This window comes from Copadichromis virginalis, linkage group LG14, assembly GCF_057382275.1.
Source record: "Copadichromis virginalis isolate Kocher_CV1m ecotype Utaka linkage group LG14, C_Virginalis_male_GT1.1, whole genome shotgun sequence".
NCBI lineage: Eukaryota > Metazoa > Chordata > Actinopteri > Cichliformes > Cichlidae > Copadichromis > Copadichromis virginalis.
This window is the reverse complement of record NC_140631.1, coordinates 38,115,112-38,142,252: the sequence shown is the minus strand read 5'-3', so window position 1 is coordinate 38,142,252 and position 27,141 is coordinate 38,115,112. Positions and strand designations below refer to the sequence as shown.

Here is a 27,141-nt window from a genome sequence, read left to right as displayed (position 1 = left end):
AAGTATGGGGAAAAATATGTGTCAGAGATGGTTTTACCTTGGCATTTAATAACACACTAGGTTAACGCTGACCAGAGATATTCCTTATTTCAAGGGTTTCACTTTCTGATTAAATAAAGGTTAAAATAAGAAAAAAGTCTGTGGTCAACATAAGCTGCAAAAACAAAAGTGTCATAACAAAGAAAAGTGTCCGCTGCTGGACTATTGTGGCACTTTGCAAACCAACTTTTCAACTATTCAGCACTCATCGTATGCAGAGTGTCATCATCTCTTTTTGAGGGATTGCATGGAGCATGTCCCCGTAGCCTCTGTGTTTATTGAGTTCGCACAAGCCCAATGCAAGCAGGCACCAATGCAGAACCACAAATTGTGCATGAGTATCATAAACATATTTTACACAGACGATAATCTCTCTGGCTTTTTATCAGAGATGACCAGAGAGATTCCATGTTGGCCGATAAACAAAAAAAGTCATGTCAGTTACTCATATTATTTTTAATTTATCAAGTTTATTGGTAATAATAATAAAAACAAAAAACATAAGAGCAACATAGTGCGATTAAACTGAAAGCTTTCTGTGGTATTACAGCATATTCCAGGATAAACATATGTCTTGAAGTATCACCTTCTTTACTCACAGAAGCACACAAAGCAGTCACAAGGAGCCACTAAACACAGTGATGCGATAGCGACTGCTAAATGATGCATGGACTACAGCTCTACTGACCAGTGCATCCAGATTTATGTCACTGCAGGCAATCAGAGCCCTTAACACAACCGCTCAAAGTCAAACATGTGCAACCTTGACATGCAGCCTGGGAAACACTGGCTAACCCAATTACATCCGCAGCTTTAGACGAGAGGCTGATGTGCTGTATAAATCTCCTTAATACGAAACAGATCGTATCAGGACAGCGAGCAGCACAGAGGGCTGCGGCGCTCCCCTGCCTATTTAAAAACCCCTCTGTAATACTTTCTGCCCTTGCCACAGGCTTCGTTACGCTTTGATTAAGTAAGTTTTGTACTTGAGTGTTTAATACAAGGACTAATGCATGAATCAGTTTACAACAAATATGGCATTGAGGGTCATTTTTAATCTTCAAAATGATTCTAATGCATCTGAACCTTCTGCAAAATCCTTTAACGGGTGTTTTTAAAACAGAGATATATCACCAGCTAATACAAGACACACACACACACACACACACACACACACACACACACACACAAAGCCAAAATGATTCAGTGAACAGTAAAACACATCTTTTCTTTTGTTCCCATATGTACAGCAGTCTTCATCTTTTGTTCCTAAAAGCTTTTTAAACCGGAGGCTCATTGGTAAAATTGCAAAGAGGCCTAGTTTTCACTTTCCAGAGCAACAAGCTACGTGACAGCAAACAAAACAAGAGCAATTTCCTGGGAATTAGTTCATTATGTCAACCACATTTCTATTATTTACTCATAATCTGAACCATTTTTTTGTTACGTTGGTATATAATTCTACTAAAAATGCCATTTTTATCAAATGTGCATGTTGTATCTGTTCCTGTGTTTAACTTAATCCGACCTACGTACAACAAGCCTGAATTTGGAACCCATCGTTTACATTTCAAAATTAAGATGGAGAGGGAATTTCAGGAACACTTCGAGACAGTTAATTCCTGAATAATTTTCCAAATAAAAATACACACAAAAGATGCCATATTCTGTAGTATAAACAACAGAAAACCATTGATGCCTAAAGAAATTTTAGAAACACAACTCTGTGTAAACATCTGCTTTTCCGGTGTTGCACTGAGAGCATTTGTTCTGCTCTGATGACGGCACGCATCGATGAACGAAAAACGCTCCAATCTTTTCAACTTTCTCACAATTTGCAACTTCCTGTATCCATTATTGTGTAGGTAAGTCATGCTGACTAGAGATTTGACCGTTCTGTCCACCTGCACAGAGATTAGCTGCTCAAACGCTTCCTGAGTAAGGTTTTGCATGTATGGGTAGATGGCTTTCATACATGACATTTGGATAGTATTACGACAATTATGGATACATGTATTGCCATTATTCATATTAAAGTCACACAAATTGTGAGAGAGTCACAAGAGAAAGAGCAAAAGTGCCCCAGGAGATGTTGCTAAGATATTAGAGGAACCCAAGAAAATCACAGGTGTTGTTACATCACTACATCAGTAGGTCAAAGTCCACATGAAATACTCTTTTGTCATTTACTCTGTGTCTATCTTGACTTAGGTCAAAGTCAGACTCTATGCCATAATATTTGCAGTAAATTTCAGAGTTGCACTATAAAAAAAAAATTGAATGGACAAAAAAACAAAACAAAAACAGAGTGACACTGTAAAAGGAAATGTGCCTGCGAGGCTACATCACTGGGACGGCCAGCTGCACTTACCTTTTCAATTTTGTCCAGCCATTCCTTATTCTGGGCCAACTCGGCCATAAAAGCCTGGTGCTTCAGCCATTTCTTATGAAGCTTCTGGGTCTCGTCTCGACTGCTGTCCCTCGCCATTAGCATCTTCTCATACACCCAATCCCCCAGCTGGGTGAGAGACACAGATACAGAAGGAGTTGTCAGTACAGGACAGTTACAGTAAATAACTGAGGAGCTGATGCTGCACAGAGGAATTCCTCACTTTAAAAGACGTGACCAGACCAAAGCATTCATCAGTAGGTACATATATTATTCTAATTCATGCATATATGATTCCATTAATTTGTTATGCAGAAAAACTGAATTATAAATAAGGTGCACTGTAACTAAACAAGGTCAAACACACACACATTAAAATTTAATGATGCACAGCAAGCACATGTAAGCAGACACACGTGTACCAACAAGCATGGCGGCAGGGATCTACATGTGCACAACCCCTCACAGACAGTATCCTCAGCTTCAACACACCCATGCAGAAATCACCCCCCTACACACGCACACCCCCGCTCTCCATCAAAGAGTAAAATGTGTACATTTTCCACACGGGGACCATCTGCGAGAGGCAAACGGTGAAAAAAAAAAAAAAAAAAAAAAGAGCCTCACGCCTGCGCTGAGAGCATCACCAAAATATTCAGGTCAGCATCGGCTCCCTCGTCTCTTCCTCATCAACATTCTCATTCCTGCGTGTAATATTTCCACCTGCACCGCCAGCCCCGCACCTAAACCAGATATGCAAATAGAATAACCAGTTTACCGGCAGTGTTTAAGATCAGCAGCCCACGGGGTTGTGGCAGCTGCAGGCAGCCGCTGGTATCCGCATCCTCGCTCGTCTGCTGTCACACGCATGCAAAGATGCTCTTCACCGCAGAGCCAGAAAGAAAAAAAGAAAAGAGAGGACGGAAAGAGTTGAGGGGTGCCTTCTGCAGAGCCAAATACCCTGGGCAGTGATGCAAAGGTGAAGGGAAAACGCCAGGCAGGAGGGTAAATAACAACAATCCTGGAGAGAAGAGACAGACTGGAGACTTCAAACTGAGGCTGCGCTACCCTCTCTTTCCTCTCGCTCTGTCTCTTTCTTGCACTCAAACAGGAGAGAGAGGAGGGGCGGGGGCAGAACAGTGACGAGGGAAAGAGTGAGGATGACTGAGAGAAGAAGAAAAAGAACCCCTCCTTCCCAAAACAATAAAATGGCAGGCAGCCGAGCCAGTACGCGGGCGCCCCTCCCCTTTCCTCACACCTTCAGCGAGCGGGCAGCTGAGTGAGCGAGTGAGCCAATCGGCTGGTTGGAGAAGAGATGAAGTGTATAAGGAGAGGAGAGGGAGGAGCTAAAGCCTGGGATTAGAATTTTTAGGGGGGCAGGGGGAGCAAAGCCTCCGGGCTCACCGTTCACGGCTAATGATGCCAAGCTGGGGAAGGCGGAGGGGCGGGTGTGGACTTGGTGCACGAAGATGGATGAATGAGAGGGGCTCAAAGCTTTAACTGATTGAAGCCCATCAGTGTGCATTAACAGCTGAGCTCACGACTCTTCTACAGCTGCTTTTGTTTCATCTTCTCCTCCCTCTCCATGTACATCACCTTCTTCTATCATCCCTCTCTTCCTCTCTGCAGCAGTCCCAGGCAGCTGCACTCTCTGTCTCCAGCTTGCCTGACACTGCTGCAGTGGTAAAGCACAGAGAACAGCGAGAGAGAAACAGCAAAGGGACACTAAAAAGAAGGGGGCTGATAATGGGCAGAGAGGTAGGGAACGACTGAATGATATATTTATATGTTTGACGGCTCTACTGCTCCCCTTTCCTTAAACAGGCCACGGTCAGATTTCAGTCCACTTTCCCTCAATCTGTCACATCATCCTTCACCTATCATCACACAGAACAGACAGGTAACAGGCCTCACATATTTGCACACATACATGAATTTGCAGACAGATGTGTGTGTGCCACTTACTTGCAAAGGTCATGGGTGCACACACACACAGACACACACACAGCCTGCAACTATAGCGGTCATGGAGGGTCACAGGCTGATGCCTCTAGAGAGTGTAAATGAAATGAATGAGCAAGGAGGAGGAGAGCTTTTAGGTGCATTGGGGGAAGGATGAATGAACAGCTGACGTAAAAAGCAAAGAGAGGGACGGGGTGGGGCGTAATGGAAGAAAGAAGAGGGTCAAAGGAAGACTCAGAGTCATCATCATGCTATCGGGCTTCATCACTACTTCATCACTGTCCCCTAATTTTCCACTGATAGACATAAAAAAAAATGTACATCAGGAAAGCCACCTTGGAAAACTGTGTGTGTGTGTTTAGGTTTTAAAGCAATGGACTTAAGGAGAATGTTTGGATAAAGACTAAAATTTCATTTCTATACGTCACACTTTTTCACAAAACACAGGTGTAGCTATGCTGATGTGTGGTAGTGTCTGTGAAGAACCAAAGGCTCGAAGTATCGCTGTTTCTTTTTTCGCCCGCAGATGCTAAATGAAAGGTTATCAGCAGGATGAGCAACACCTGAGGCCCTTTAAAACTTTCCCAATCTCGCAGTCGGTCTCTCTAATGTGATGCCAGTGTCAATGCTGAGGACAAATTTAGAACCAGCTCCACGAATTTTCATCAACAAAGAACTGATAGTGATGTCAATAAGGCGTCACCACAACTTTACTGGAGCTGATGTTGGAACCATGTGACCATAGAAGTGTTTATAGGAGGGATTAATGCTAGAAGCTCTCCACTGACTGACCAATGCCGCTCAAAGATTCTGTCTGCCGTGATCTTCTTCCTTCTAAAGTTAATCCAGCTTCTGCAAGTAATCCTATGTATTTATTCAACTTGTAAAAATATAGTGTTTCTCATTAGACACCAATGCAGATCTGACTCTGCCCTGTCACAGCGTCAGCATAAACAGGGCTTTTGACACTCAGAGGTGTGATTCCTTTTCTGGGCTTGGCTACAGCTGTTGATGTCTTTTTTTGCACTCCAAATACACTGTCACACATTCTAATGTGCCGATTCCTACATGCAATTACAAAATGCATTGCATTGCCCACTTTGTTGATGGCAGAAGACAACAGTGTCATTAAATGAGAAGACCCAATGAGTTCAGGGCTAATGCTAGTTCACTGCAGATATTCTATGAAAGAGACCACAAAAGGCTCAAGATATCAGGAATATCAAACTCAGTACTTTTCCTCCTCAGCATGCAAAAAGTCATCCAATCTAAAAGCCTCTGTGACAAAGCAAAATCACTGGCAGGCTTGAGGGCATTTACAGAGTAACTTAACATGTGCTACATCTATCTTTATAGATACCCACTATATTTAGCCTGTCAGCCTCTGGGCATACACCTGCTCTTTACTGAGAACAGTTCAGGAAGGGAATCCAGGTGAAAAGCCACTGCATGATCTGTAACTCAGTGTACTTCTTTGGTCCCCTTTTGTCCTGAAGACATTGTTGGACTGTGGAAAAAGTGGAAGAGACAGGCTGATGGGAAACTGTAAAGATGCAAGAGGAGAAAAATCAGCTTTGTTCTTTTCAGCTTTTTTTGGGCTGACGTTGACAACATGCAGCCACTATTTCCTGATACAGTGTCACATGTGCAAGTTCACTGAGGGGCCCACCATCACCACCCTGTAACACCATCTGTCCTGTAGCCCTGCTCCTTTCCATCTCCCCTTCATATGGATTGTCCAGGGTATTTCCAAAATATTCATCAGCCACAACCTCCTAGACTCTACAGGATATTTTAATAAATGCACAAACTTCTGCACAAATTAAAAAAAAAAAAAAGAAGTATATCAATCCTTTAAAGAAATATATTTTTATACGGTCATTTCATGTTGAACTGCTCTGTCCACAAATAAAGTGGTACATGGCTTTGGGGCTGACAGTTGCTAGTAAGCACCTGGTATTATGGGTGATCCTATAAAGTGTTTACCAACCACTCCTAAATCAGTTAGTGGTTTTCTTTACAAGTCGGAGCAAAAGAGAGGTACTTTGTTTAGTCTCTCACCTCAACGTTAGGTGAGAAGAAAGGAAGTGCTGAAATTCACAGATGGTGAAATAGGTAAAAGCACAAAGAACAAAATCCAGGAACACTCGCTAAAGATCTTGCGGTGCAAGTATGATCAAAGTGCTGAATACAGGGGTGTCCTTCATCTACCCCACCGACCAGACCGAAGCGTTCAGTATAAACTGTATATGTGATGCAATTTTGGATAAAACTATCGGATTTTGTTGTAAATGTGTCAGCCAGTGGATAGAGAGCAGCAGTGAGTAACAGGAAGCACGAGGACGCAGCCTGGCCCGAACAGAAGAACACACCCTGCTAGCAGAGAGCTCAGGTTCCTACAGACTGACGCAGTGTCACTCATCCACTGTACACACACACACACACTTACGGACACACCGACACACACTCAGCCTCCTTTTGCATGCTGTGTTTCTAGAGATATGCATTCAACGCTTCATGTACACGCATAAACAAGTCGTTGACACACGCACACACGCACACTCATGTATACAGTGAGATACACTCTTCCTCCTTTGAATTAGTGATGAGGGACTGAGCTGCTGAATTATGCAGGAGGCACAAAGAGAGAAAGTTGCTGAAACTACACATGGTTTTGGCCCAGAAGGAGGTGACTCTGCTGGGTGAGAGAGCAAAAACTGCAGGGGCGAGCAGAGGGGAGCCGTGTGCAGCGTAAACACACACACACACACACACACACACACACACACACAGGCAGGAGGTGTGGACCATATCAATGATACTTTCCAACAATAGCAGTATGATTAAAGCGGGCATGCTCAGACTCCATTTGTATCTCCGCTCACTGTTAGCATGTGTTTGCACAGCATAAAGCTGCACATAAAGGACATTTTGAGGAACATAACACCTCCCCCAAAAACAAAAATATTTCAATAATTCTTTTTAACCAGTTTTGCTAACCGAGGCTTCATTAGCTAGAGCATAAAATACATTTTTGGCTATGAAATGGTGTGAAATAGCAGGAGAACGCTTTGTTTTCTTTCATAACCCCTCGTCTTTACTGTATGACGGCCATGTGCATAGTCAGCCCCCAAAGGCCCATTCTGAGCCAGCAAAATCTCTGCAGTAACTTGAAGAGATGTTTACTTTTGAATCTAAAGAACAGGGAAGAAACTGATAAACAAACACAGATTTTTGGGGTTTTCCTCTCTATTAACGTAGGGCCTTATCATACAGTATTAAGCGCCTTGAGGAGACTGTTGTGATTTGGCGCTATATAAATAAAGCTGAATTAAATTGAACTGAATTTTTAGCCTTTTACCTCATGACAGTCCTGGAGAAACCTCTGAAGTTCCCACTGGTCATTCAGTTTTTCCAGCCACTGCTGGGCCAGCCCTCTGTTCTTGTTTCCCCTGAAAAAGCAAAGGAAAAGGAGACTTCAGTCAAAATAACTCTGATTTAATTTCAGTTGTTTAGATGTGTGTGTACATTAGAAGCATTAGGTATTTACATCAGATTTAGGCTTAGTGTTACGCATTATAAGAGTGGTTAACTGAGTATGTGCCCAACAATCTCTACGATTGCTGTAGATTATAGAATATTTCACAAGCGTGATCAGTATCAGAGAGACATGGTAATGTTGCTAAAAGAGATCCATGTTTACTGCTGTTAACTGTAGATAAAGTAAAATATAATCACTTTATTTCTAACAAAAGCTAATGCAGTAATTATTATGTGAGCTAAATAAAGTCCATAAATTGCACTGTGTTGTGTTCATTTGTCTGTCTCCAGCACAAAAACAACAACATATGCTTCTTCTCATTTCTATTGTGAGGATACACATAGAAATCTATAGCCACAAATAACCAGCCCCACCCCCCTCACACAACACGCTGCACAATCTCAGCTTTCACAGAGATTTCACGGACGGGTGTCAGTCCTGGACCAAACACACCACACTCTGCTTTCTGTCTTTTGTCTTGCTCTTGCTTTGATTTAAATCCTTTAGCTGCAATTATTCTTTGTATTATGTTAGCGCGGCAGTTTTTGCGCTACGGACCGGTTTATGTCCGACAATATTTTCACGGACCGGCCTTTAAGGTGTCACGGATAAGTACAACAAAATAAAACCAGTACCGGTACCAAAAAAAATAAGATCTATTCATAACAAACGGGAAGAGACCCAGGGAAACGAGTTAATGAGAAAAACAATTAAAAACAAAACAAACAAAAAAGATAAAAACCCTGAAAACCATAAATTTCACACCCGAGCCTCAACTCTCACGGCCCGGTACCGGTCCGTGGCCCGGGGGTTGGGGACCGCTTCTTTAGAACGTACAGCTGGGACTCCGTGTTTACTACAAGTAGCCTGAGGCCTCTTGACAAACAGCAGGTAACTTTTTCAAGTTACCAACTGCTTGAAGTGCTTTCCTGTTTATAATTTGAGATTACTGTTATATACACTATGTAAATATATAACCGGTATAGTTCAATAGAGTAAAGCTACACACAAAAATCTTCCAACTTTCATTCATTCTAAATGTGTTCATAGACAGTGTTAGCTGCCAATGAGAGAATTTAAATGTTTTTATGCCTTTTTGATTAACATTAAACCTCAATAATGAAACTGATCATCACCGTCCTCTGTTTCAGAGCTTCTAGTTACAAACTGTCATCAAAAATGTACGGGAACAGTCCCATAAAAGTCTGAACACCTTCCTGATTTCAGTTCGGCTCTTCTCTTGCTCACGATCATCGTCCTGTACCTTTCTGTACCATTTTTCAACCCGGCTGCTATTTTTAGGTCACTGCTCCTGGAAGTACCAAACTCGTGTCACGCTTCGGGTGAGTTGCAAGATCAGGATTGTACTCATATTTTTTTCACATTAATGAGATGTTGCAACCAGAATTTGTTCCCCAGGGTCAGACTGACCATGCACAGTTCCGCTGAGCGTGTCAAAACGATCGTGTCATCATGTGCTGGCACACCACGCACAGAAAGTTTTCTTAAGGTCAGTAGTTCTTAAGGTCCTTCTCCACGGCTCCCTCCTCCAGCTTTTTTGGAGGGATACTGAGGCGTTCCCATGCCATCTGGGTCTGCCCCAGGGCCTCCTACAAGCTGGACATGCCCTAACCACCTCAACTGGATCCTTCTGATGTGGAGAGGCACCAGCTACCTCTAAGGCTCATCTCCACTGCTTGTATCCATCAACTCTTTCAGTCTCTACCTATAACTCATGGCCATAGATGATGGTTGAATGTAGATTGACCAGTAAATCAGCAGCTTCCTACCAGCTGCATCACACTGAATGAGTTGAAGGTTTTTACTCAAAGGGAAATTTGGTCCAATTGAAATCAGATCAGGGCTTTGATTTTTTTAATAGACACCTTTCTGTCGTTTTTTTTAATCACACTTCATACTTCAGACTATTAGCACTTACATTTCTTTTCTCTATATTGTTTTGCATGTACAGCACGTGGTACCTGTTGGCAAGAGTGTCGATGCGCTCCTTAATGCGTTCAGAGTAGATGTTGTTCTGGCTGATCAGACTTTCTCCTGCCTCGATCACAGCTTTGATCCTGTGCAGGTTCAGCTCCATGGTGGTGGTGAAGTCCTTGTGTTTCTTTATAGCCGCTTCCACTGTTTCCACTGTGGTGGGCAGCTCCACGTGAGCGAGCGCAGACTCCTAGAAGATAAAGACAGGAGAAGTCACATGATTTCTTTTTTTTCTGGTTCAAGAACTAAAAGTTAAAGTGAAAGAGAACAATAAATGTGATTGATACGAGTTAATATTGTTATTTTCAAATACTGGATTGCCGTTATTTGAATCCACATTCAAGTGTACATCCTTTTAGATAGTCAGCTGATCATACATTATCCATGTTTATCAGAAGGCTATTTTTGAGGATATCTGCGTTAGTGGTATGGTAACATATATATGACCAATCACAGCTCTGATTGGTTAACTGATTTTATAAAGAAAGATAAGAGTAAGAATTCATCTCTTTGTAGAATTATGAAGCAATAACACAAAAATAGGCTGAGAGCAACACAGAAGTTGAGGTGTGTGCAAAAGGAAACACGCAGTAGTTCAGCAAGAGCCACATGAATGTGTGTGCGCTTGAAGTACTTTAATCAGTGAGACTGCAATGAAAAAAAAGAACATGTTGGATTTACTTAACACAGTGGTTGCACACAGATGTTTCACTTTGGCAGCAACACAAACAACTGAGTTCAATCAACACAAGTTAGTCATATTTAATAAACTCTGTGCAATTTGTGTTGATAAAACGTGATTGAAACATGTTTAGATGAAGTAAGTTGAGCTCTTGGAATATTTTAATCCTTCACAATTTTCTCACTTTAATCCAACACTATTCAAGTTATTGAATACTCGGTCACTTAAATACTACACGTTATCTTCATATTACATAATGTTCAACAAAGTCTAAAGTGGTTAACATAACATTTTAATAGATTTACAGCAACTTCCACTTCATCCATCCTATTACCTTATCAAGGTTGGGCGGGCCTATCATAGATGTGATAGGGGTACACCCTGGACAGGTCGCCAGTCTATCATAGGGCTAATATGGGGCGATCGTGGCTCAAGAGTTGGGCGTTCGCCTTGTAATCTTGATTGTTGTGTCCTTGGGCAAGACACTGCCTACTCGTGGTGGTCAGAGGGCCCGGGGGCGCCAGTGTCCGGCAGCCTCGCCTCTGTCAGTGCGCCCCAGGGTGGCTGTGGCTACAATGTAGCTTGCCATCACCAGTGTGTGAATGTGTGTGTGAATGGGTGGATGACTGGATGTGTAAAGCGCTTTGGGGTCCTTAGGGACTAGTAAAGCGCTATACAAATACAGGCCATTTAATACATAGAGATCAGAGAGTACCCACTGCAAATTAAAAACCCAGGACCTTCTTGCTGTGAGGCAATAATGCTAACCACTGCGCCACAAAGCTGTCAATCTAGACTTAACAAAAGTAGGAAAGCTATGATTACAAGGCTTGATGCTGAGTGTGTCTTGTCTGCCTTTTATCCAGGGATTTTCCTGTGGTCTGAAATCTCCTGTGATCTTGTGGATTTCATGAGTCAAGGCAACTAACCACTCTTACTAGATTGTATCATGTGATCTCGACAAGAACAAATCAAGTTGTTGAATTTCATACAGATCCCACATGATTTAATTACGTTCACCATAGAAACAGGAAATTATTTTGTTCAAATTACAAGTTAGACTTTTGTAAATGTAACAACCAATTTCCTTTTTTTGGGGGTGTGGACAACATGACTATAATAATAATAATAATAATAATAATAATAATAATAATAATGTGTAACCTATTTGAACCCAGGTAGCAAAGGCGTGAAGCAAAGATGGCAAGTGTATAAAAAAAAGAAGTTCACCTCTTTTCTCAAACATATTCTGCTCCACAGCATGTTAGGTTACAGCATAAAACACCATTTCAATTTATCCTAGTAACAAGTGACCATCTTTTGTAACACAGAAAACTCAGGGTCAACCTAGAAGTTACTTGGTTTACGGCTCATTAGTTTCACCTGTTTGTTTCCACCTGCATCTTCTCATATGTATTTTTTTTGTATATACTTTATATATATAATCATGTCTGTTTTGTTTATTTGCATTGGCTAATTGACCTTTCTCTGCCTCGTGTTCTTTATTTAAATATTTTGTTTGTTTTCCGTTATTTGAACATCTTTAGGTTTTGGTATAATAGTCAGAAACTGAAGCCTTTAAAATTGACTCTGCAGGAAAATGGGTTTGTTTCTTTGCCATTGAGTCAAACAGAATAGAAGAAGAATAGGCTCATTCACTGATAATGAAATTCTTATTTTAACGACTAAACGAGCCCATATTTAAACTCTACAATTTAAAAATGAACATCCTCTGAAATGGGCTGTACCATAAGCAGGAAGGACTATTCCTAAAAGTAATTAGTTTGTTCTGTCAACAGTTTAAGAGCTGATTGAAAGACAACAATTGCATTTCGTCTGTATTGACAGTAGTCTTCACATTCAGAGAAAATAAATCAAACTGAGGAATTAAACAGGGAGATGAAGTCAGAGATCAATGGCCTGGAACATCTTTCACACTTATTGGAAAAAAAATGCTGCTCTCTCTAAATCAACTCCTTCAGGCTAATAAGAAGAGCTGGTCCCTGGTAAAGATTTGTTAGCAAACTGAAAGAGACGTCCCGGCCAACACACACACGGACGCACACACATCCGCGAGCAGACACACACGGTCAGTGTCAGTTTTGCCTGTGACATTTCAGATCGGAAAACGAAACCTTTTTACATGTAATACAGACACAAATGCTGACTGCAGAGCCAGAACTGACTGTTGGTCTTCACCACGTGGAAAAACTTCACCCGTAGAGCAGTTGAGGCTTTGAAAAAATACTTATAAAGTAATATGAGTATGATGTTTTAATACAGCGCTTTAATACATTATAAAAGCAAAAGCCCGGCCATTATTTGGCCATCTGACAATTTCTAAATCTTCTTTTCTCATCACTTTAGAAACACTGATCAAGGTGGGAGGTGGTCATATCTTCTGTTTGAAGAAGGGCAGTCAATTAGAATCAAGCTGACTTAAAAGGGAAAAAAAGATGGTTTTAAAGGGGGCGGAGCTTGTTTCACACAGAGGTTGAACTGAGGGGCTTCAACAAGGACAATAAACCACGCAAAGCTACTCTAGCAGAATTTGAGTATAAAAATATGAAGCGGAAAATCAGTTGTCACTTTTATTTTGCTAATGCGCTGAAAAATAAAAGACTGATTTTTGCAAACAAACGCGTAGTTTGTATTTGAAGAAAATCTAGCAAAGTAGAACGTGTATAATTGGCGCAGTCCTATAAATACCACCGTAACATCATATGGTGGTAACACAAAAACAGACATGAGCATCAGAACACTGCCAACATCTCTTCCTCCTACACTTCATCAAGAAGCTAGAAAATACATATAGAATTACTAGAAGCTGCTGCTCCAACACCCCATAACACAGACACACTGCAAGAAGACACCTGCTGACGCACACGTGCACACACACACACACACACACACACCCTCCCTCTCCTCTTTCTTTTGCTGGCCGAGCTTTAGGCCAACGCCCAGGCTAGCTGATGCTCTGCTGCAGTCACCAGGCATTATTAAATCTGTTTACAGAGACTTCAAGTTGTTTTGATGCAATAAAAAGTATAATAACAGAGTTTATTCATTATCATTTAGGCTGACTTAAGGATGAAGTAGTAGTGGTAGACTATTTTCTCATCAGATGCTGACCTCAGTTCTAAGTTTAGCGTATAGTAACATATGTCCATTTCAGCCAACTCTTTCTTTTTCTATTCCTGCTCCTTACTTTGGTTCACTGTTATAAACGCAGAGTAAGTAGGATTTATTTCTGCTGCTCAAAATAAGGATAAACAAATGACGGCATTAGCTGGGCTGCATATTCTTTTTCTTTACTGATTTTGTGTGCTCTATAGAGCTCACTCTGGTCTTGTCACGGTCCTGGATCGGTGACCCGGTGTTTTGAGTTTTGTACTTTGATTTTTGGTGTCATCATGGTTTATCACTGCTAGTGTTTTGGTTTCTGTTTTGTATTTCTAGCTCTCTAGTTCTTCTTTGTTCTGTGACTTCCAGTTCTTAGGTTTTGTTCCTGTGGCCTCATGTTTAGTGTGGGTTTAGTTCTGTCTTCATATTTATTTTCTTGCGCCACAGTCAGTCGTGTCTCATGTCGCAGTTTGTTTCTCCTGTCTCTGTGCTCCCTGTTCCCTCTATTCAGTGTCAAGTTCGTGCCTCTGTGCCTGTCGTGTGTTTCCTGTTTTATTTTGATAGTCCCTGTCCTGTGTGCAGTGTGTCTGGTTTTGATTCCCCTTGTCTCGTTAGCTCTGATCACTCCCAGCTGTGCTCTCCTTCTGTGTCTCTTTCCCTCGGTGTATTTAAGCCCTGCTCTTTGCTGTGTTTTTCCTCTGTGTTTATGGTAATGTTCAGCGTCTCCTGGTTTTCTAGTTTAGCTTTCTTGTATCTCATGTTAAAGTGGCCCCCCCACACTCCCTAGCAGATCGTTACATGGAGAAACCTTTGGAATACAAGTGCGCTGATCCACACAGGTATGCACACGGGTGTTCACTGCTCGTAGACCCAAATTACACCTTTCTTGGCTGCTACTTCGAAGCACATCTGTCCTGCGTGCTGCACAACAACATTGAATATTTAGTATTTACTGCTGTTTACACTTAGCTAGATTAATGCGATGGTGTTGTGTTTAGTATGTTGCTTTGTTTTTTGTCTTTTTTTGCTTGTTTTCTATTCTTCTCTCAACAGGTGATCCAGGAGATTTTTATTTTTTTTCTCCCCCCCTTTCTCACTGTCCCTCTCCCCTTCTGTTTTTCCTTTCCTTCCTCTTTCTTTCTCCCTTTCCTTCCTCTTTCTTTCTCCCTTTCCTATCTCTCACTCATGTCTGTCCCGTCTGTAACATCTGAAAATAAAATATAATAAATAATAAAAACAAAGATCGACCAAATGGACCAATACGGCAATGCCACGATGATCCATTTGGCAAAGTAAATCCATTGGGTATCCTTGTTGGTCTTCAGACAACAATTCTGATGGCTAAAGAACCAAATGGGACAGGCGAGAAAAATAAAAATTTTTATCCAGCAATAAAACTGCCGCTTTTACTTTATCATTCAGTCTCAGAGTCCTGTGTTTGGGTCCTGCATTCTGCCTGCCACCTTCTGAAGGAAAGATATGATGTCAAGGTAAATAAAAGCACAGCGAATATGATTCGCCCCCTCTGTAGCAGCAGTCTTGAAAGGCTCACCTAAAAGCTGCAGTGTAGAAGCATCGTCTAGGCTTTCTGTGATTGGAGTACTTAAAGAAACTTCATCAAGAACATTAGTCTACTGTACATAAGGTAAATAGTGGCGATTTTCTATTACACAGGGTGTCAGTGCCATAAATAGGGACCCAAATTTCAGGCCAATCCCACTAAAATTTCATTTTGCACCACTGACAGATGAAGTGACGCTGCCACACACACCTGGTTGTTGAGGAAGGATTCGGCCTGTTTGACGTCACGCAGGAATAGATGGAAAATGTGAGCCTGGACCAGAACTTCTCTCCTGCTTTCCCACATCTCCAGCAGCTTGTTCCAGCCGACATCGAGTTTCTGGAGCCACTGCTGCAGGGCGGCCTGTGGGAGAGGAGCCTCCTCGGACTCCAGGAGCTCATTCATGGCTTGCAGGCGCTCGTAGTCCTCTTCGTACCTGCGTGAACAGAGAGCTGCCCAGTTATTCTCTACACAGCCTGAAATAACATCACATAATATATTGTAGAAAACATTCACCTACCGTCCAATCTCTTCCTTGAGAGCAGCGTGCTCGTTGATGAGCTTCTCTGCCTCCTCCAGATTGTTGGGCAGCTGCTCTGAGGCAGCGGCGGTCTGCGTCTGGACCAACCAGGTGAGGAATGAGTCCAGGTCCTGACAAGACAGGGTAAGGAGCATGAATCACAATTCATTAATTATACATTAGTTCATACTCTGGAAGTTTGTGTAGACAGAAAAACTTTCTTTATGACCTCTACACGACATCCGCATGCTGTTTGTACTTTTTCACTCTTGCAATGTGGAATTAAGGACAGCGTGCATTAATTATTTTTATAGCACCCACTTCTCCCCTGCCACTTTCTCAGTAGTATTTATTTATTGTCATTGTCAAGAACAATGAAATTGCGTTTGGGGCTTCCATACAACCCAAAAAAAGAAGAAAATAATAAATACCCCTTAAAACCCAAGTGTACATATTTAACCCAGTGTGACTCCAATGCAATAAGACAATCCTTAGCAATAATGTTCGTAGAAATTCAGACAAAGACCTGAGAAACATGACAAAATACAACAATGCAACCCATTCAATATTATTGTACTGTGAGATATGATATCAGATATGATAGTTATCTATTTACAAAAGGGGGGGGGGGGGCAGGAGGGGGAAGAGAATAAAGATATGATGCACCAATGCAGACCAGTTCATTGCTATTAAGAAGTTGGATATGGTTATTGTCCGTGAGAGGGGGGCAGAGAGTTCAGGAGCCTCACAGCCTGTGGATACAGGCTGTTGGCCAGTCTGGATGTTCTGGCCTGTATAGACCTGTACCTTCTCCCTGAGGGCAGCAGATGGAAAAGGTGGCGCGCAGGGTGATGTTGGTCCCGCAGGATACTGTGCACCCTCCTCAGACAGCGAGTGGGGAAGATATTACTGATCTCTGGCAGACTTGTTCCAATAATTCTGCCAGCTTCTTTCACCACCCGCTGGAGTGCTTGCTGATCGGCCTTGGTGCAGCTGGGGAACCACACTAGAAATCCATACGTCAGAACGCTGCTGATGGCACAGTTGTAGAAGTTCAACATCAGAGATCTGGGAATGTGTGCGCTCCGCAGTCTCCTCAGGTAGTAGAGGCGCTGTTGGGCCTTCCGTGCAACTGAGGTGATATGGTTGCCCCAGGACAGGTCCTCGGTCACAGTTACCCCCAAGAATTTAAAACTGCTCACCCTCTCCACCGCCTCACTGCCAATGAAGAGAGGCAGATGGTTGTTATGACCCCTCTTCTGGAAATCTACAATGATCTCCTTGGTCTTTTTGGTGTTTAAGACCAAGTTATTGTCGTGGCACCATGACTCTAGTTGTTGCACCTCTGTCCTATAGTTTGTCTCATCATTGTTGGATATAAGTCCGAGCACTGTAGTGTCATCTGCAAACTTAACAATGAGATTGGACGCGCAGGAGGAAATACAGTCATGGGTGAAGAGAGTGTATGGCAGAGGGCTCAGAACACACCCCTGAGGGGCACCGGTGTTGACCACAAGGGTGGAGGAGGTGTTCTTACCCACTCTGACACTCTGTCTACGGTTAGTGAGGAAGTCCACAATCCAGTTGCACAGAGAGGAGTTAAGTCCCAGTTGGTGGAGTTTGGGACGGAGTTTGTATGGCCGGATGGTATTAAAAGCCGAGCTGTAGTCTACAAAGAGGAGCCGTGCATAGGTGTTCCTGTGTTCCAAGTGCTTCAGTAATGTGTGCAGCACTGTGGCGATCGCATCCTCGGTTGACCGGTTCTCCCTGTATGCAAACTGGTGCGAGTCCAGGGATGGTGGAAAAGCAGCTCTGATGTGTTCACAGTACCGGAAAATGGAGTCAGTTATTCCTTAATAATGACAGGTTGGCTGATAATTAAGCTTGAGGTCCTTTGGCCCTATTTAACTTCTATTCTCTTTGAAACTTTTCAAGTTGGTTTCTTTATTGAGCCCTGCAACAACGCCCTCAGTTTTTATGTAGAAATTATTTATCTAAGAGTTTATAAACATGTTTGGGGTTTAATCGTTCATAAACATAATTTCAGATTTGATTAAAGAGTCAGCAACTGAAAGACAGGCTCTAGAATTTATATCTCTGTAGGATGTTGAAGATGGAGGTGCCAGGAGAAAAAGGGAGGACTGGTGTGACAGAAGAGGATGCTAGAGATAGGATGAGATGGAGGCAGATCATTTGCTGTGACGAACCCTAAAGGGGCAGCTGAAAGAATAAGAAATATATGTACATGAAGTCTTACCACTGCCTTGGTCTTTGACAGTCTACCCTCCTGCTTGCTCCTTGCTACTGTTCCTGTTCCTTGGAATTGCTCCTGGTGTCTAGTTTTGTTCTTTAAGATTTTTTGTTTACATTTATAGCAAATTTGAATAAAGGTCAAGGTCATAGTGAGGAATAAACCTCACTTTTTGCTCGCTGATGAATTTCAGTAGCAAGTGGTGTTCAGAGTCAAACACTTCTTCCTTATTTGTACCTGTATGAAGCTCTGCAGCCTGCTAGCCACCATCAGTGAGTCCTCACATCCCTGCAGGGTCCGTTTGAGCTCCTCCCACTCCACACTGATGCCATCAAACTGCACAAGAACCTCCATTGCCCGAACCGGGTGAGCAGTGGCCAGATGCTCTGCCTCTTCCTGCATCACCAAAGAGAAACGCTATTATATGGTGCTGCTAGCCTACTGATACCTCAGAGTACTTAAAATCATATATACTTTTATACCTATTGTTTGGTTTCTTAAACTCACTTAGCCACTAAAAACATGAGAAAATTAAATCCCTGAAATACAAAAAATCATCTCTACTTGTCCGTTTAGACTCTCCAGTTAAGTGTAAAATATTACTTTTAGGGATAGATTTCAATTCTACAGCTGAAAAACGTCATATAAATGTTTTTTGTGTAAATGTCCTACCTGTAAGTGCAGTAGTTTGGGCTCCAGAACAGACAGGGCTCCCTCCATAGTAGAGAGGCGTCTCTGCAGGGCGAGGACCCCTCCCAAATCACTGCCCACATACTGGGTGGCGTCAATGGCTTTTCTCTTGTCCTGGATCTGGGACTTGATCTCGGCACACTCCAGCAGGTAGTTCTGCAGACGTAACATCGAGTCCAGTTGATCTTTCTTCTGCTCGACCAGCTCCACGATGCTGTTCCACCTGGAGAGGTGTGACAGACGGCGCACAATAAGACTGCAAGTGCACTTCAAGAGAGGCGAGTGTTGTTGTTGTGTGGGGGAAAAAAAACGTGTGATTCACGCCTACCACTTGCTTTTTGTAAAAGATTTGTTTTAGTTGTGGATATTTACTAAGTGTGTAACAGTTTTAGAACTGTTACACACTTAGTAACACGGTTTGATAAGATGACATCCTTAAATCTGGATTACATTTTTACCTAATAAGTCAATATAATCCAAATAAGCAGCAGACATATCAACCACCAATAACATCGAGGTGAAGCGATTCAGATTCAGTCATCTTCGTGTTGATGATGTGACGCTGTTTTCTTTGTAAGTCTATTTCTAACATTTCCTTTGTGTTACTCCTGACTTTGAAAGAACTCGTTGTTTTGACCTGATATGACCTGCTCTGATTCACGTGAGACACTTGTTTGTGCTCCACTCTGCTGCGGCTTCGGCTCAGCCTCACACATCGTCATCCAATATGTTCACCTGAATCTACTCCAGACCAACAGATCTCAGTACACACCCATTCAGCCAAGATACACGCGCGCGCGCACACACACTCACGCACATATAAACATATAAACACAAATCCTTGTGACCGTACTGAGGTAATGTCAGACAGAGCGCTCAGCAGGAAAACATCTCAGTGACACTGACCTCAGGGCTGGAAACCTGTTTTAAAAATGTTCAGTGAAAATTTTCATTGAATAAATCTGTTATAGAATTGGAGTAGTTATGTAATTATTAGGGGTGCAACGATACTCGTATCGATATTGAACCGTTCGATACAGTGCTTTCGGTTCGGTATGCATATGTATCGAACAATACAAAATTTGTCATTTATTTTATCAACTTTCCTTCTAACGATGCTGTCTGTGTTGAGCGCTCAGTGAATCTGCGTTCGACTACTCCGCCTAGGCTGCACTGTCCAGCGCAGATCCACTGAGCGTTCAACACACAGGATCATCAGAAGGAAGAGCGCAGGGCAAGCTAGCGAGACAGAAGTTAAGCTCTCCTTGCAACATGGCAAACTGAACCTCCCCCAACCTCATTCAGATCTGGCGTTTGGAATTATTTTGGTTTTCATGTGACGTATGACCCTGAAGGTAAGCGCGTCATGGACTAAAGTAAAACAGTATGTTGGATGTGCCACGCAATGCTCAATTACATGGGTGGGAACTAGTGTGTTAGCGCAGTTAGCTCGTTAATGTGTTGGCCGTCTAGCCCCATGCACGGGGCGATCAGGGGTAGCTCGTTAACGGAGATTTGCCGTGTTGTGGCGTTAACATCATTTCAACGAGATTAACGCTGACAGCACTAGTGGGAACACAACGAATATGACTGCAAAGACAAGTGGAAGCAGACAAAAACAACAAGCATGCATGCTACAAACTTTACCCGAGTCATTTAGACAGCCGTTAGCACATGATTCTCCTTATGGGGACCTGCTATGTTTAATATTGTGGCGAGCTCAGACAAGGAGGAGACGGAGGTGTCGTTTGGTCTTGCTTCCCGTGAGCTAGCCAGGAAGCACAGCCGTTTATTGACATCTGCAGAAGAACACTGCCGCTAGCTAACTGCTCAGCATGGCAACCGCACAGCAACAACAACAACAACAACACACAGGGCGCCCTCTGACCCCGGAAGGACACACCTTCGCAGCGAGAAGGCGTCACCCGTCACTATGGCAACATAAACAAAACATAACTGTACAAACAGAACCCCGAACAGCCCTGACCCGCTACATAGCCCCCACCTAAGGGGTCAGTCGTCTCCGACGACCCCATTACCCCACACAAAGTCATGCAAATGTCCAGGTGCCTTCTTTTGGCGCACCGGCCGGTCACGACTGGCGGGGGAAAAGTCACTCGGGTCAGAACATGGGGTGCCACCGTCATCCCACTTCTGACACCAATGTGGCGAGCTCAGACAACGAGGAGACGGAGGTGTCGTTTGGTCTTGCTTGCCGTTAGCTAGCCAGGGAGCACAGCCGTTTATTGACATCTGCAGAAGAACACTGCCGCTAGCTAACTGCTCAGCGCGGCAACCCCACAGCAACAACAACAACAACAACACACAGGGCGCCCTCTGACCCCGGAAGGACACACCGTGGCAGCGAGAAGGCGTCACCCGTCACTATGGCAACATAAACAAAACATAACTGTACAAACAGAACCCAGAACAGCCCTGACCCGCTACAATATGCTGCCCAGAAGAAGCGTATAGTATAGCTTTTATTTTGGAAAGAGCCATTTCTCTGTAATAAACTCTCTTTTCCAAAGATGAGTGATTCCTCAATCAGATACAGGGCTCACGAAATCGCTAGCCCGACGTCCTGGGGCTAGCGATTTTTCCAGTCGGGCTACCAAAATCTATCTCTGCCCTGCCCGTCGGGCTATTGTAGGAAGGAAAAATATATGTCAATGCTTTTGCATTCTTTCGGAAATGTAGCTGGGTAATTATGTCATTGGCATCGGTGAGCCACTGCCAATATGTGACATATTGAAATCGCGTTTGAATTTGCGCTTGTTTTTTGCTTTCACTTTGCAATCGCCCGAACTGTGTATAGAGAGCGACAGTACTGATTGGTGAGTGATGATAATTTGCGCACCAATTCCTCTGACATCGTCTTATCAATCGTTAGCTTACTATGCAAACATGACAAGTGAAATCTCCCGCAGCAAGCTTAAACATATGAGAGGTTGATCGCGCAGAGAATCGCTGACCATTATGTGTGTGTGTGTGTGTGTGTGTGTGTGTGTGTGTGTGTAAAAGTAGCAGGATATATATTTCAGTTCTGCTGTTGTAATTTGTTTTTCAACAATTTTTTGATTAATGTTTTGTTTCCTTTACAATATTATACTTTAATGTATAATATTGTAAAGGAAACAAAACAGGAAACAAAACATCAATCAAAAAATTGCTCTCTTTTTTATTCGGGCTACTTATATTTATTTTGGGCTACCAAAAACTGAAGAGTCCCTGCCCGAAGGGCTACCAGGGATTTTGAAATTTTGAGAGCCCTGAGATATATTTATTTTTTTAATTACTTTTGTTTCAGCAACATTAAATTTAAAAACTGTACTTTTGAGTTAAAGTATATATTTATAATTTTAATAAATGACAAATTAAAAAGGCATGAACATTTTTTTTGTATCGAAAAAATATCGAACCGTGACACCAAAGTATCGAACCGAACCGTGAATTTTGTGTATCGTTGCACCCCTAGTAATTATGTTGTAGTTATAATAACCTGACTGAAAATTAGGTCACTAATACTGCTTTGATTCTGCCATGGTCTTATTTTTTCCTCCTTCTTTCAGCTGCTCCTTTTATTGTTCATCCCAGTGGATCATCTGCTATGCTATCCCTAGCAATCTCCTCTCAAACCAAATCCCTTCATGTCCTCCTTCACTGCATCCACGAATCTCCTCTGAGATCCTCCTATTCCTCCTGTCTGGCAACTCCACCTCCAACATCCTCTCTCCCTCTGATGTACTCATTTCTAATCCCGTCCATCCTGGTCAATCTCAGTGAAAATCCTGATATCTTTAATTCTGCCACGTCTAGCTTAGCCTCCTGTCTTTTAGTCAGTGCTACCATCCCCAAACCTTACACCGTAGCAGGTCTGTAAACCTTCCCTTTCCCTCTATCCTCCTGTCACAAATCACCCCTGACACACGTCTCCACCCACTCCACCCTGCCTGCACGCTGTTCGTCACCTGCATTGGCTGTTGTGTTGGATAGTTGACCTCAGGTGTTTAAACCTTACTACCTCTACTAAAACTAAATTAAAACAGGTATTGTGACGTGTTTTTTAAATACCATATAATCATTTGTAGTAGTGGTGGTAGTATTTATAAAATGTTATTAGCAAGTGTTAAATGTATGTTATGTTAAATATCAGTACTCTTGCTGACTCTTGTTTGGCTTTTTAACAATTTATAGATATATACCAAACTGTAGATATTACATCAGGAATCGTTTTGAAAGACAGAGGGAGTAAAACTGAGTGAGCTGTAAGCACGATAAACGTCAGGAGATTAGACAACCGTGTGCTTTAGAGAGAGAAATACACCTTGAATTTTCCCTCCTACTGTTATAGACTGATGTTCTTTGTGCCACTTAAGCTGGGTAGAGTCGTACTGTGTTTAATATCATCAAATTAAGTTAATATATTATGCATTTAGGCTTTTACTACTGGAACACAATTCTATTAACCAATACAAGTGAAGGCGGTGAATAAATATGACTGCTTGTATGTTTGTTTTTGAATTTGGGACTCTTGGCCAGCCCCGTCTTAAATGAGGAAGCCAACACAGATGGTCACCCCAAGACCGACTCTCCACGTGCCAAGGTCACCGGACTCACGAACACCCGGCTGTCATGGACTCTGCTGCCAGACATAACTGGTCAATGAAGCGGGCTGAGACATTTAAGCAAAAAAACAAAAACACAATCCTATCTCAGGATCTACGTGGACAGAGATCGGAGGGAGGATGGCTCCAAGTTGCTACGATGTAAGAGCTGCATGTCGCATAATTACGATGAGAAGGCAGGTTCAACTCCCAAAGACGGCAATTTAAAAAAAGCTGTTAACAAACCCCACAACAATTCACACTCTTGGTGTTTCTCTTCTTTCCCTGTGTGTCAGCTGACTTCCCTCCACCTTCCTCTCCACCCACCTACTACGCCCCTCCTCCTGCCTCTGGTAAAATCAGTAAAATCAAGTCATTTTTCAACAGAGAGCAATCAGTTCGCAAGCTGCTCTCCACAAACATGTTTACGCTGTTAGAGCTCATTTTCTGAAGTTTGAACCTTTACTAATAAATATTGTTTGTCACATATGGCAGTGCTACAGTACTACCATGTATGTTATGTACTACAGCGCTGTACTTTGGTAACTGGGGCTGATTTAAATAATGTAACTTTGACCTTATTCCACTCAATCACATTTTATCTTATTTTTAAACGTTGTACTCTCAATGCCTTAGCAATGAAATTGTACACAGAGAAGTCACAGCACTCCAATCCAACCAACCAACAGCCGACACAGGAACTATATTAACTATATTACTAATATAAGGTTCATCTGTGAGTTGGTAGGCACATCTATTTGTTACTGTGGTAAATGATGCAGCTGTTATCACTTCGATTGTTGCTTTTGTTTCAGTACCTAGAGTTGAGGTGGTCCTGACAACCTCTGACCTCTGTAGAAGATGGATGACCTCCATCCAGGAGCTGCTGAACTATCTGATTAACATCCAGGATCCTTCCCATCAGGCTGTTCATCTCCTGGTCCAGGCTCTCAAATCTGCAACATGAGGGTTGTAGTTTTGAACTGCAAAAGTTGGACTCAGCCAATTCTTGGTAACAGTTTAGACAACAAGACAGACACTGACCACCCAGCTAAGCTTTGGTAGGCCTGAGATGGTAAAGCCAACTGCCTTTAGCCATTCTGTCCTCCTTCCCCTCCTCCTCACCTGTGTGCCACGACATCCACATCCTCCAGTTTTTCTGGGATCTCCATCCTTTCCAGCCACTGCTCCTTCTCGTCAATCCACAGCTCGCAGGCGTTGACCTCGCTGAACATGCGGTACACAGCGAGGGCGTCGTGAAGCCACTGCTGTCTGAGCACTGCGATTTCAGCAACCTCTGTGTACAGCTGCTCCACCTCTCCCATACGAACCTGCACCTCCTGCAGAGAGGAGGATGGAAGAGGAGACAGGACGAGATGGTCGGACAAAAAGTTTATTAAATAATAAAGACATGGGAAGTGAAACATCCTTTTTTTTGTTTGATTGTTGCGCCCGTACCCACCTCCTGTTCACGGTACCGCAGAGGCAGCGCCACCATGTGTTTGCGCAGTGCCACTACATGCAAACGATGTTTGTCAATGGCTTCACTGACCCCTCTGTGTTTCTTTAGCAGCGATTGAGTGGAGTACTCATCGTGTCCAAAGTCTTCACTGGACACCAGGCGGTAAGCGTCCTGCAGCCAGGCCACGACGTCGTCCGTCTCTGTGGAGAACTGGAAGAAGTTGAGCGCCTCCTGCAGGTGGCTGAGATGCTGCGCAGCCTGGTCCTCCAGCCTCTTCCACTCGCCTTTAACCTCCATGATGCGCTCCTGGATCCCCGCTGTGCCAAAGCTCTTCTCACTCAGAATCTGCTTCCCTCGCTTCATGGTGTTCTGGATAGGAGGAAAGATATATTTGACTCATTTGAAAAATGGCCACTTCTGGCTTGAGAAAACGCTTGATTTGCATGTGGCTGAAAAACAAATAAACCCTAAAGACCAAGAGACCTGGAGACCCTAGATCTAACATATTCATATTGTTCTCTTTCTTGTTTTCATTAAAAAGACCACCTGGTGCTTCAAAGTAAAGTTAACAAAACAAGGAGAACATGAAATTAATATCAACCAATAGCATATAAAAGCTATTGGCTGATATAGCTTTTAATGTGGGCCAGCAGATACAGCCTCAAAACGTGAACTCCAAATGTTCTGTTAGGAGAAGTTGGATGGGTCTTTTTTAGATAAACTAAAAGAAATGTATAAATGTAAATGCATAAATTTACTGAAGTCTGTGAAGTTTGGAGAAAAACTCTTACAGCAGTACATTTACCAGGTGCAGAATTGAAAACACGCACCTGCAGCAGTGAGCGGTGAGCCAGCAGTTCCCCAGCCAGAGTCTTGTGCTGTTGCAGTAACCTCAGCACACTGCTCAGGTCCTTCCCGTAGCCCTGAGCTCCCAGGATGGAGCTTTTCTCTCTGATCCAGGCCTCCGACTCTTCCAGCTCCTAATAGGACAAAAGACAAGTTTTAAAGCAGGACAATATTTGTAATGGAAAACTGAACAGGTTTGATGATTGGGTGGGGCGATTGGTGGTGCCTGGCCTGAATCCAGGGTGGGGTCTTTCTGTGTGGAGTTTGCATACTGTCACCATGTCTGTGTGGGGACTCCTGGTTGCTCCCATAGACATGCATGGGGCATAAAAAATGTTCAAAGCTTTCTGAAGCATCCAAGCTCCTCAGATACTGGCTCCTAGGAATAATCCCGGCAAGTTAATCCCGCCATTTTCCCCACAGCCTGCTGACCCATCTCACCTGAAAGAAGGCCCACAGTTTCCTTGACTCCTCGAGCTCAGCACGTCTTTTAGTTGCCAGGTGTTTCAGCTCCTCCAGACAGGAAGAGACATGGTTGACACGGTTACAGATCACCTGTGGGTCACATGGTTGGTAACCTGTAAAAATGAGACGGCATTAAATTTATTAGAACCGTGAGTCAGACACAGGATATCAACCTACTCACACCAAGCCTTAAATACCAATTTTCCAATCATTGCTAAAGACAAATAAAACACTTTCACTGCAACACAATGTGTGTGTACATGCGTGTACCCTCTATTGTGGTGAACTTGAGTGCAGCAGTGTTGAGCGTCTCTACTCTCTCAGCCTGCACAGTAATATCGGCCTCCTGCAGGCCGTGCTTCTGCAGCAGGTCGTCCACCTCTAGTAGATGTTTCCCAAAGTCCCTCGAGAGCAGCTGGACCTGAAAGGAATGAAGCAACGGGAGGGAAGAAAGGCGAGAGAAATTAATGGAAGAAGAAATGATGAAACCAGGGGTTTCAATAATACATTTTGATATCTGTGTTTATATACACACATGAAAAATCTGAAGTGTATGTAGGACTCTAGTTACAGAGTTTCTTTTGACCCCAGTACTCGTATTTTAGGTGTAGTGTCCTTTTCATTTTACGTCTCTCACGCTCTCTAGTACCTGCATGTCCTCCATCCAGTCAATCATGTACACCATGTCCTGGAAGGTCTTCTGCAAGGCCAGATTCTTCTCCAGCCGGGTCCTTCTCCCAGCCACCAGCTCCTTCAGCAGACTCCACTGGCCCAGGATATTCTCTTTACGTGCCAAGATACGCCGGATATCGTAGTATCCTTCCACCTCCATCTCTGCTGCGAGTTCCACAACCACGCCAATTCTTTCCTCGTATGAGGCTATGTCTGCCTCGATGGCTTCGTGCTTCTTCATCGCTGCCTCGACTGCTGGTAGGTCATAGCCAAAATTGTCCTGAAGTCGAAGGGGAAAACAAAGAAAGTCGTGATCTTAGATTTAATGAAACAAGT

At 43.0% G+C, this 27,141-nt stretch overlaps 1 protein-coding gene across 2 annotated transcripts in view; it reads right to left on the bottom strand.

Moving 5' to 3' along the window:
• The window catches only part of sptbn4b (spectrin, beta, non-erythrocytic 4b), a 96,852-nt gene that overhangs the window by 42,676 nt on the left and 27,035 nt on the right, over positions 1-27,141 (bottom strand). For both annotated transcript variants that reach the window (XM_085430804.1, XM_085430805.1), the window contains exons 12-25: positions 26,783-27,085; positions 26,404-26,554; positions 26,110-26,246; positions 25,653-25,802; positions 24,823-25,191; positions 24,486-24,700; positions 24,179-24,316; positions 18,736-18,976; positions 18,301-18,459; positions 15,813-15,943; positions 15,503-15,728; positions 9,914-10,116; positions 7,752-7,842; positions 2,411-2,557 (exon numbers count right to left, since the gene is read on the bottom strand). In XM_085430804.1, coding sequence (XP_085286930.1) covers positions 2,411-2,557; positions 7,752-7,842; positions 9,914-10,116; positions 15,503-15,728; positions 15,813-15,943; positions 18,301-18,459; positions 18,736-18,976; positions 24,179-24,316; positions 24,486-24,700; positions 24,823-25,191; positions 25,653-25,802; positions 26,110-26,246; positions 26,404-26,554; positions 26,783-27,085 — 2,661 coding nt within the window. The remainder of the gene's footprint in view (positions 1-2,410; positions 2,558-7,751; positions 7,843-9,913; positions 10,117-15,502; positions 15,729-15,812; positions 15,944-18,300; positions 18,460-18,735; positions 18,977-24,178; positions 24,317-24,485; positions 24,701-24,822; positions 25,192-25,652; positions 25,803-26,109; positions 26,247-26,403; positions 26,555-26,782; positions 27,086-27,141) is intronic.